The sequence below is a fragment of the Falco biarmicus genome, chromosome W (assembly GCF_023638135.1).
Source record: "Falco biarmicus isolate bFalBia1 chromosome W, bFalBia1.pri, whole genome shotgun sequence".
NCBI classification, from domain to species: domain Eukaryota; kingdom Metazoa; phylum Chordata; class Aves; order Falconiformes; family Falconidae; genus Falco; species Falco biarmicus.
The window spans coordinates 22,345,298-22,356,222 of record NC_079310.1 but is presented as its reverse complement, the minus strand read 5'-3'; the positions used below and the strand labels follow the sequence as shown (position 1 = coordinate 22,356,222).

Sequence of the window (10,925 nt, the reverse complement as noted above, 5' to 3'; positions counted from 1 at the left end):
AGTTATGAATTTGTCACTGGAGCCCTTACTACATCCGCCTCCTTCTTTAAAGTGACTTGGTGTTTCTGTATCTGTGTGTTTTGGTTTGTAATGTTTTATGATTTTTGGACTGCACATAAATATTATTCAGGCTAAATGTAAATGTCGGGTGACTTTATTGTCACATGATTTGTTTTCTCTCTACAGCAGAATTGTAAGCAAGCATCTTAAAAATAACTTTCACTAATACGTAACGCTTCTCCCCCACCTCCAAACAAAAGTGAGAGAGAAAACTAAGAACAATTATCTTGACAGCTTTTTCTTGGAGCTAGTACAGCAATGTCAATGTAGGTAGTACCAAATTTTCACTAGTATGGGTTGTTATCACATGAAGTAAGGAACAATGTCATACCTGAGCAAACAAATTCCTTGGAATTTATTTGCATATGTTCTATGCTAATGCTGCTTGCAGTGACAGTTGGAGCGGTCTGAGAAAGGGAAAAAATAGGGCAGGAGTCCATAGTGGTAGGTGAAAGACTACTTCAAGGCCATAGAAACAAAGAGACCTTACTACAATAAAGTTAGGAATAACTGATTTTATTTCGGCATACGAGAGAATGTCTGTTAATATAACTGTAAATACAATTTTTATATATATAGTTTGGCAATGGAGAGAACCTGAAAGTGATACTTGAATTTTATTCCAAAGTTAGACTACTGTACGGTGACAGGATTTCCATGCTGGTGCATGGGTCTGTTAGCACTTTTCCCAAATGTATTACTGCAGCATTGGGTTGATAAAAAGTTTTTTTTTAATGTAATAATTAGGGAAATGCTGCCATTGCTCTTACAACTTCTAAATGTTCCAGATGTTTGAAAAAAACCTTCTTCCTCTTATATTTGTATCCCTGTATTGCACTAATAGGGTAAATATTTATATGCAAAGTATTGAGATTGGTCATGAACAACTATGTTTCAGTAATACATCTTCTTTGTTTGCATGGTTCTTAAGACTGAATTAAAAAAAATGAAGAAACTTTAATATTGGGTTTTCATTGCAGTGAAGATATATATATATATAGTATTGATAACTGGTTTAAAACATCTTCTAATGCGGTCTTGCCATGTAAAATCTGAATTTTTATTGTTTCTGACATATAAGTTGAGCTTAAGGTGAAATACTGATGATTTGTAAAATGGATGCAACACAGTTTGCCCCTACAATAGGTTAAAGATTTTCATTCACCCTTTCTGCTAATGTGTACTGCATATAATACAAGATCAGACAGCAGTCAGTTGCACAGGAACCAATTTAAAATAGAAAAATGCAGATTTACTATCACAGACTCCATTCTGTAAGCACACACATAAAATAACACCACACATATGATATTCTTAAAGCATGAGTAGATTACTTTCCAATTGCTGTCACCATTTGTCTGCTGCTTTGCTTATGTTATGAAAAAAACCTCTAATTTCGATTGTAGTTTTTGATCAGCTGCATCTTCATGTTCTTACGAAGTCAATTGTTCCTTCCCTTATATTGTGAACATCATGGAACATTTGAAATGGAAACATATTCTACTAAAATACATTACTTTTCCTTGAGATGAAAACTCTTATGTTTTATTTCATGTAGCTTTCATAAAATTCAACTTAAAATGGATGGGACAAAATCGAAACTTACTTTTAAGAATAAGTAAATCAAGTAGCAATTGTGAAAATTAGAAAATATAGTACTTCTGTTTAGTGTCTCCTACTGAAAGGAGATAAAACTAGCCCATAGTCACAATTCTTTTAAGCAATCTGTGTAAATATATTCTAGATTATTTCAGGTTTTAAACCAGAATTTTAAAAGGTTAGTAGTGTTTATTGTTGCCTAATTTTGTGTTATTTTTTAAAATACAGGTAAAAGGTTACATGTTCACTTCAAGTAGAAAGGAGCGTGTTCCCAAATTCTTCCAACTTGGGTTGTCCACCCTTCCCTCCAAAACATCAGCAGCGAAGTAATTTCTTCAATAAGCTTCCTCTAAATATACCACCTACTCTTCTTTCTCACCAGCAAATTATTGATGTTCAGTTTTCAGATGTTCAGATTTCAGAATGCAACGTAAGTACAGTAAGACTCGATAGTGGGGATTGGGTTGAAAACAACAGATAACTGTCTCTTGAAAGAAATATTTCTGTTTATAGAGTATGTTTTTTCCCCACTGTGTTTAACATTAGACTGCGTTAAACTTTTAAAACAAATAGGAAGGTGTTTTATAAAAACAGAGCTGTATCACTTCTGTTGGTGACCTGCAATGTGGGGGAGGAGGATGGAGAATGTCTGATCTGGCAGGAGATAAGAGAACAACTGGATATTGTGAAGGAAAGTAAGAAAGATAAACCTGGTTATCTAGCTGAAAGGTGTTTGCATGTTTATAACCACATATAGCTATGTAACTGCATGAACAGTTTCCGCCCTGAGCCTGGTGGTACCTACAGCTGGAATTTGTATCCTGGCTCAGAGATATAAATATGAGCTTCTCTGCACAATGAAGTGTCTCTGGTTGCACCACAACCTGAGTCCGTGCCTTCATAAGCTACGCTGCAAGTCTTAATTTGTAGGGAACTGAGAGAGCAGGTTTTGACATTGACAATGTGCAGCTGTGATCCTGCAGCAAAGAGGTAAATAACTTTGAGGGAGTATGAGAAGAAACCTGGATGAGACAGAAACAAAGGAGGAATGTGATCTCACCTCTAGAAGATAAGGAAACAGCATGAACAGCAGAGAGTAACCTATAGTGAACAGCGGCTGGGCATGTGGACAATAGTTTGACCAATAATAAAGCTTTTACCAGCGCACATACAGAGTATGAACTTATAAAAGCCATAACTAACTAACAATAAATGTCTTTGCTTCACAACCCTTGCAAAGTCCGTGTCTCGTACGCCACATTAATTCTCTCCTGCGTTGTGCATAATGCATGTAATGCCATTGCAGTGGTTAGTGTTAATAATCCACGGTTCAGTTTTAAGGATCTTCAGTTGTATTTGTTTACTTGGGAAACCAGGGAGGAGATGAGAAGGGGAAGAAACTTTATTCTTGAGGTTAGGTCTGAAGACATGATGGTGTTCTCTAGGCTCTTAAATTTAATGCTGCCTTAAGTTAATATTTTTTTGTTAACCTCTTCTTATGTGTGTGCTCTAAAGAATGACCATTTTTTTTCTTGTTAAAAATACAATATATACTAAAACATCTCTTCATTTTGAATAGAAAGGACAGATGTATTGCTTTTAAGGAAAAAATGGGAGATCTTACTGAGTTTAATATTTACTTAAGAAAAAAACCACCAACTCCAAGAAAGCATCTTAGTTGTTATATGAATAACAATTATGGTTTGTAGTCTTTCCAGGGCTCTGAGTGGGAACCGTGCAATTATTCCAGATGTTACGCTGCAGCCACTGACTTATGGAAATGGCATTCCAGTATGTATTTCTGCAGCCCCCGTGTCATTCCGAGGAAGAAAGTAAGTTCTTTGTGTGTGACTAGTTCTGGTTGTAATGTACCTGTGATGAAGTTTGTCTAACGTAGATTTCTTGTGCAGCTTGAATTTTGTTAGAAATTGCAAAAATACTGAATAAAACATTTTTGATGAAACAGGCAGTGTCATGGATCTTTAAAGCTTTCATGTATCTGCTTTTGAGAATTTTAGTACTCATAAATGACTTAATGTGTAGTTTTTATTTTCCAACAGCTGTGGCCTTACAGAGCTGTTACTTGCATATTTTTATTTTAATACTGTAATAGATCATAGTCTGTGTGTGCTTGACTATAAGAGGGTTTGTGTCAATAAAGTGAGTGTTCTCTTCATGTCAATTTGTTAAGCTAAGACTGCCCCTTCAGTGTTTTATGGGAATTGTGATGTTTTTCTGATGACATGCTAGATGTTTCTCCTGATTTTCTTAATCATATGATGTTTTATTTTTCAAATACGAAGTGCTAAATTCAAGCATACATAAGTTCTTTTTTTAAGAGGAATTTTATGGAAATGTAATTTTTCTACTTTTCAAAAAACTAAACTTACTTGAATTTACATAGTTTTCTTTGTTACCTTAGTTGCAACAGAATGAGGAATTTCAGATTGGTAAGAGAAACTAAAACCACACAATCTAGGAAAAAAAATTACTTATCAGTTCAGAAGTTGATGTATGTTTGCACAGTTTTTTAATAGATCTGTGAATGAACTGGTAGGGAATGAAGCATTATGTGATCTGTCTTCAAAACTTTCCTGTATGCTATTTCTCTTCCAGATGTAACAGATGAGAAAATAAGTACAGTTAACTATATTGTGTTAAGCTATAGTTGAGTATATAAGTCACGTGAACTAAAGAAGTTCCTGGTTTCATCCTGTATGCATGTTTTCCTCTTGACCAGTCTGGTTTATGGAAAGCTATGTTGTATTAAGAGATTTGCAGTCAACTAGTTAATCCTTAGATCTTGAGTCAACTCTTCTTATTTTTGCTGAAGATGTGCCTATGTAAGTGTTTTTCAGTCAAAATAAGCTGAAACAACATCATGTTTTGATTTAACATTACATTATGAGCTCTTTTAAGGCTGTGGGTGAGTGATGTTATCAGAACTTCTCTCTGACTTGAAAACTGAAATGGTGACTTGAGGTCTCAAGATAAACTTGTGTTTGTATAATAATACTATCTGTCCAGGTCCCCAAAAGCTGTGCCAGATTTCCTGACTACAAGAAATAACTAGTTTTATTAATAGTTCATTCATGGATACATATGAACACCTGATTTAATGATTTTTTTAATTAAAAAAATGTGTGAATACCCCCCTACTGGTTAGCTTGTATGCAATACTTGATGTATAAACAAAATATGAATGTTCTCTTTTATTCTTTACTGTGGATAGACCACAGTATTCGATTACTGATCAGCTTTCAGTACAAATTTTTCTTAATGAAGAGTTCAGATGCCAAGGGACTGTCTGTAAGATCACTATATCTCTTCAAATATATTTGAATTCCTGTGAAAAATGACTTAATGAGGAGACATTAGTTTTATGGCCTGTGTAGCTTAATTTTTCTAATTAAATCAAAATTAGTTTGATTTGTCAAATGAATAGTGGTTCTTTTTTTGCCCAGGTTACACATTTCACTGTCTGTACAACCTAAATCTAACCCTACACAGACTAATGCTACATTTTGAATGGCTATTGTGGTAAGCTGCTTTTTTCTCCCCTCCCCACTATTGAACTTATTCATCACTGGGTATTCAGAACTCACAAAATTTTCTCACTGCACTTCTGCTGATCTTAAAGAAAAGTACGCTTGCATAGTCTGTATGTATCTTTAAAAAAAAATACCAGCATTCATCTTTCTTAACTGTCCTATTTAACTGAACTTCCCACTTAGGTTTCAATTGGTTGATGTAGATACTCTTGTAAAGCAGTTGTATCAATTCACTTCAAGGGTATCTATGCTCTTTTTGTTTGTTCTCTTTCCCATTCCAGGTTTGTTTCACCTAATGCCTAGGATGGGCATGTCTTTTTTTTTTTGTCCTGTAGAATACTTGCTTTTAGTGAAAGTCACGTGATTTTTTTTTTTTTTTTTTCTTAGGAGACCAAGTGAACAAAGTGTTCCATATGATGTCAAACGACAGCGGTTTCATTCACTTCGTCATGAAACAACTGTAGTTAACCAAGCAGTACATTTACCAGAACAACATCAGTATTCCTTCCCAGATTCAATTCGGTCTCCACTGTTCCATGTGCATTACATACCAGATTTAACTGGATGTGTCCCTCTGTTGCAAGATACTTCATTTCCAGAAACCATGCTCCCTGTGGCAAAAGATAAGGTAATATCCTTCTATGCCTGTGCTTTACGTCTGCCTTCTGAGTAGGCAGGGTCCAATGGTGCTGTGGGAGACCACAACGTTTTCTGCAAGGTTCTTTGATAGTGTCATGGGGTCTCTATTGCTGAGCTGTCGTTAGAAGGAATATTAATAAATGTGGCTGCCACTGTGGTCTTATATAGTCTTCTCGTGTGTTTGGGTTTGGAGCGTTTTGATGGGGGGTGGGGTGGCGGGGGGGGTAGGGGTGGAGGGTGTGTGTGTGGGGATAGGGGTGGTGTTAGCTTTTCATGCTAATGTCAGGAAATCTATGTGTCTGTCAGCAGAAGATATATCTGGTCTTTTGTTGCTTGTTCCATGAAAGGCTGCAGATACTGATGGGGCAATAATTTTCTGTGGATAGACATTTATAACAGATTGAACAAATTTAAATTTAAAAACTTTGCAGAAATTTCTTCCAGGAAGGTGTTCAATATGAATTTAAGTGTGGTAAAACTCTACAGTGGAATAGATTGCGTGAATATTTTTTTTTTCTTTAATGCAGTCTTCTATGTTTGATGTAATTGCATCTCTGTCAGGAAAGATTGTTCAATTCCCTTTTTCTTTACTTTTTGAATGTGTATGTCTAGCTAAGTTGGCAGGTTTTGGAGTTGTTTCAAGCATGTCAGCAACAGACCTGTGACTTGAACAGAAAAGAACTTTGCAGAACAGAACTCCAGAGAGAAATTCGGCTTATTTTTCCACGTATGTTTTGATTTTGATTGCTTAATATCAGCTTGAATGTTGAAGTTCACAGTTCTTCCTTCCTCTTAAACTGTGATGTCACACCAGTTTTATTCCATGATTCTTCTGTTACAGAGAGCAGACTCTTTTTGGTTGGGTCCTCACTGAATGGGTTTGGCACTCGTAGCAGTGATGGTGACTTGTGCTTGGTTGTTAAAGAAAAACCAGTAAGTAATCTTAAAAAAAATATAAAACCAAAATATATTTTTAAAATGTATGTATTTTTATAAGGCTAGATTTTAAAATGAGAAACAAACGTTCAAATAATTTTGATTTAGTAACATATTTTTTCACTTAATACTTATGAACTGTGGGTCCAATAATGTTGCAAATGTGAATTTAACAGGTGAACAAAGAACAGCAAAATGGAGAGGTAAGTTGCCTAAGATCATAAAGAAAATTGTTTAAAGAACATTTTAGATGCAGGAACAATTTTTAACAAGTACAATTTTTTTATTTCTTTAGATTCATAGCCACTAAATTTAGTGAGCAGACATAAGGAGGAATTTGATATGCAAAATATTTTAAGTATTTTTTTTGTGAGAGAAAATGTTTATTAGAATTTAAGTTGAGAGAAAAGAGATAACAAAGAATCTAGAGCATAATTTTGAAAGAATTGAAACACTGAAAAGGAATTACATTTTTGTATAAGTAGGGCTAGCTTTCCCTCAAGTTATGTGATTTGTAAATGTCAGTTAGTTTGCATGTTGAAGATTAATTGTTCTGTCAGGCTTTTGCTATGCTAAATGTATCTGTAGACCAAGGAATGTGTTCATACTAATGTACATATCTTATTGTGAATTTTTTTTTATTTGAAAAGTAAAGCATGTCTATTATATAAGAACAAGGAACACTTAAATCGGTGATATCAATTTTTTTGTTAATATCATATTTCAGGTAAATCAGAAGACTGAAGCAAGGCATATACTCCTCTTAATCCAAAAACTGTTCACTACTAAACTTTGTAAGTTCCTGGCTATAGTGAGGTGGTAAGATTATTGGCAACTCTGGAAGAAGTTTTGATGTACAGTTGTAAGAAACTTATGTAATTGCATGTTGTTTAGCTTCTAATCACAGTATTGTTTGGAGAAAAGCTATAAATATTTAGTAACGTTACTTATCTTGGTGCTGATGTATAATAATTAGAAAAAAAATGTAAGGGTTGCCTTCCAAACTAGTGGACTTCAAGAACAGGTAGCATCTAAAATGATTTTTGAATACTGGATCACAATTGTGAGAGGGAGTGGATTTCTGTTTAGTAAGGTTTCACTAACAGATTTCACAGTCTTTTAGATTGAAGTGCCTTCCTGGGGACAATATTCTAAGGTTTTGTAAAATAAGATGTTACTCACAATACACTGTAAAACTTTTTTTTTTTTTTTTTGGGGGGGGGGGGTGGTGAGGGGGGGCAGGGGCGGACACATGAGACAGGACAGGGACGATGACTTGATGCCAGTGAAGTCGTTAAGTTAGGTGCCTAGTGAAGAAAATATTAAATGTTGACAGTACTAGCACGCATAGGAGAAACAGGTCAATTCATAGTTCTTTATAAGTTGTTTAGGCTCCTTTCAGATAGAGAATTCACTGGGGCAGTTCTTGACTTAAAAGTGAAAGCCTCTTACATAAGAGAGATTTTTGTGCCATCCTTTGTTTTATAAAAGATCCCATCACTTATTAATATCAATGACTGTGTCCCCCTAGTTCTCGGACTTGTGATATATTCTTTGATGTTACTCCTTATATTGCTGTTCTGAACAATCCTGCAATGGTAAAAGGAACAACCATAAATTTTAATGCAAACTTCAAAATGTCTTCACTGGCAGGTGTGCATACCCAGATTTCAGCAACTCACTCAAGACTTGATATATCCATCTCAGAAAAGGCATTTGATATACAATAGCAATAAGTCATTAAATATTGATGTTTGCATAAGTGGTCCAGAACTTAGTCTGAATATGTCTAGGATGCAAGTCATTCTAGTGCTGAGAAGCACAGTGATAAAATAATTGTATTTTCAGGGACCAAAAAGGGAGCATCTAAATAAATTCTCATCCTCTTCTGTTTTGTTTTTTTCAAGAGGTTGTGTTCTGTGACAGTTTGACAAAATCAAGTCCGTTTGCCAGTAACGGAAAGACATGATGGTCATGTGGGAGTGATCCCTGAAGGTTTTTGTTTGTGCCATTGCTCATTTCTGATGCTTTCCAAATTCTTTGTTATCTTGCAAGTGCCTTTGGTCAGCTAAATCAAAATGCTCTGTGGAAGGTGAGACAGGACAAAATGCTGCTGCTATTACTGCTCCTGTCAGACTATTTTGGTTGTGGTATGTAGACCTTAGATAATCTCTTTGTAATTTTAATATCGCTATGGGTATGAATTCCTGTACTTAGCCATCTATCCTTGTATCTGTGTATGGATGTTCTGTGGATAAAATTGATAGACAACAGTTGTTTGAAAACATTCCTTTGATTGAAAATGAAAAAGATTTTCCATATGGGTCTTTCCATTTGGATTTAGTTCACTGAAAATTTGTATGTTAAAGCTTATTTAGGCAAATACAGTTGCTGTCATCCAAAATTTCAAATTAGCTTGTGGGCTGTTGGGTTGTTGTTTTTTTTTTGGGGGGGGGGGAGGGGAGTGGGGGTGTTCCCTAAGCTAGATTTCAGAAGCTAATAGATTCATATGCTTTTTCTCTGCTTCTGGGAAGATGATCTTAGCAGTATGCTTCAGTGGTATCCTGTTGGCACTCCTGTGGATTTGTGGAGTCAGGCTTACGTGCTCAGAAATATCTGTTCGTTCAGCTCCAAATTGGCTGTTAAGGTTTTTTTTTAAATAGAAATGCAATTTCTTGTTTAAGAGATTTCCTACCTTCTAATGTCTTCAGAAGTTAGCTGCTACTTAATCAGAAAATGTGGTATCTACAATTAGATATATTTAAAGAGAAAGCATACAAAAAATGTAATACTTTTGAGACATTACTTCAACTTGAACCAGAATTCTAGATTTGCAGCCTTTAAAGGATTATCGTGAGTGCATGTATGCTGCTGCTGTGTACAAGCAAGTGTAAGATTTGTCTGTACCAAGCTGCTTTGAGAATTCATTTCATTCAAACAGTATTCTGTATTTTATTGCATGTGCTTTTTAACAACCTAAAAGGTATGAAACTGCTTCTGATGATGATTTTTAGGTTTTGTGCTGTCCAGTAATTGTACTAGTGAAGTAGTTTGTTCTTTCTGCTGTGGAGGAAAGACTGCAGCATGTTCTCAACAAGTGTGTGAGCTGTCATTAAACATGTTCCTTGCTTCACATGAGAACAGAAATAAACATAGTTTGGGCTGGACATGAAAGCTAACTAAATACATGTGCCAAGATGTATGAGAAACAAGAAAGATGTTATTTAAAAGTTCTTGGGCTGGTTTTGTGAAAGAGTTAAAGGGCTAAAAAAAAAAACCAAACAAACTTTTTTTTTATAAGGAGACTTGTAGCATAGGTAATGTTTTAGAGCTTTTCTAGCCTTTTCCCAGACCACTGCAGTTTAGGAAACTGGGAGAAGTTTCTTTTCTAGCTGTGCCTTTCCTAACATCTTCCTCTTTGTTTATGCACTCTGGTTTTCCTATACATTCCAAAATAAGGGCTATAAGAAGAGTGTGATTCTCTGTTTATTTTGCCTTAATTCCATGATTGAGTGATAAATTGGAAAGCATTCTGAAGAAAAGTCTTGTCTTTTTAAGGTAAATCAACTTCAGAACTTTAAGTGCCATCTCTCTTATCCTCTCTATACAGTGATTTGTTAGATAACTGTTTTGTTCTGGGAGGTCTGGGAAGTGGATTCAAACTTTATCTAAACTCCAGTTTATTTCTGTTTCAGGCTTGCAAAAGGTAACAAGTGCGAGCAAGGAATTTGAGCCCATCAGATTTAAAGTCTTATAGACAGAAGCTTTTCTGTGTTGCCATTCTACGTGTAGAATACTGACTGAAATTAAGATGCATTCTTTTTTAATAGTCTAGTCACAGAGTTAAAATAGGAAAAAAAACTTCTGATATTTATTCACTGTCTTTATGGGTTCTGTTAATCTTAAATGTATTGTGTTTCTCCTAGAGTAGAGAGATATAAGAATAGTAGTAATAAGTCTTCTGTATCAAAGACTAGCAGAGTACATGTAGTTTCCATGTATTTGTTCAGATACTTGCACATATCTATTTTTTGTACAATACTGGCTAACACCCACAGAACTGTATGCTTAAGTCAACATCTTTTAGAAATGTGAATTTGGGGTGATAACTGTTAATAACATATTGAACAGAGTTCAATA

The 10,925-nt window shown here is 35.0% G+C and overlaps 1 protein-coding gene across 1 annotated transcript in view; it reads left to right on the top strand.

Annotated features, from left to right (window-relative positions):
- Positions 1-1,891: 1,891 nt before the first annotated feature.
- LOC130142024 (poly(A) RNA polymerase GLD2-like) overlaps positions 1,892-10,925 on the top strand; it is a gene marked incomplete at its 5' end in the record, with an annotated part of 44,661 nt that continues 35,627 nt past the window's right edge. Inside the window, 7 exon segments of the mRNA XM_056323426.1 lie at positions 1,892-2,058; positions 2,973-2,987; positions 3,369-3,491; positions 5,598-5,838; positions 6,462-6,576; positions 6,691-6,782; positions 7,513-7,579. Of these exon segments, the coding sequence (XP_056179401.1) occupies positions 1,892-2,058; positions 2,973-2,987; positions 3,369-3,491; positions 5,598-5,838; positions 6,462-6,576; positions 6,691-6,782; positions 7,513-7,579 (820 nt within the window).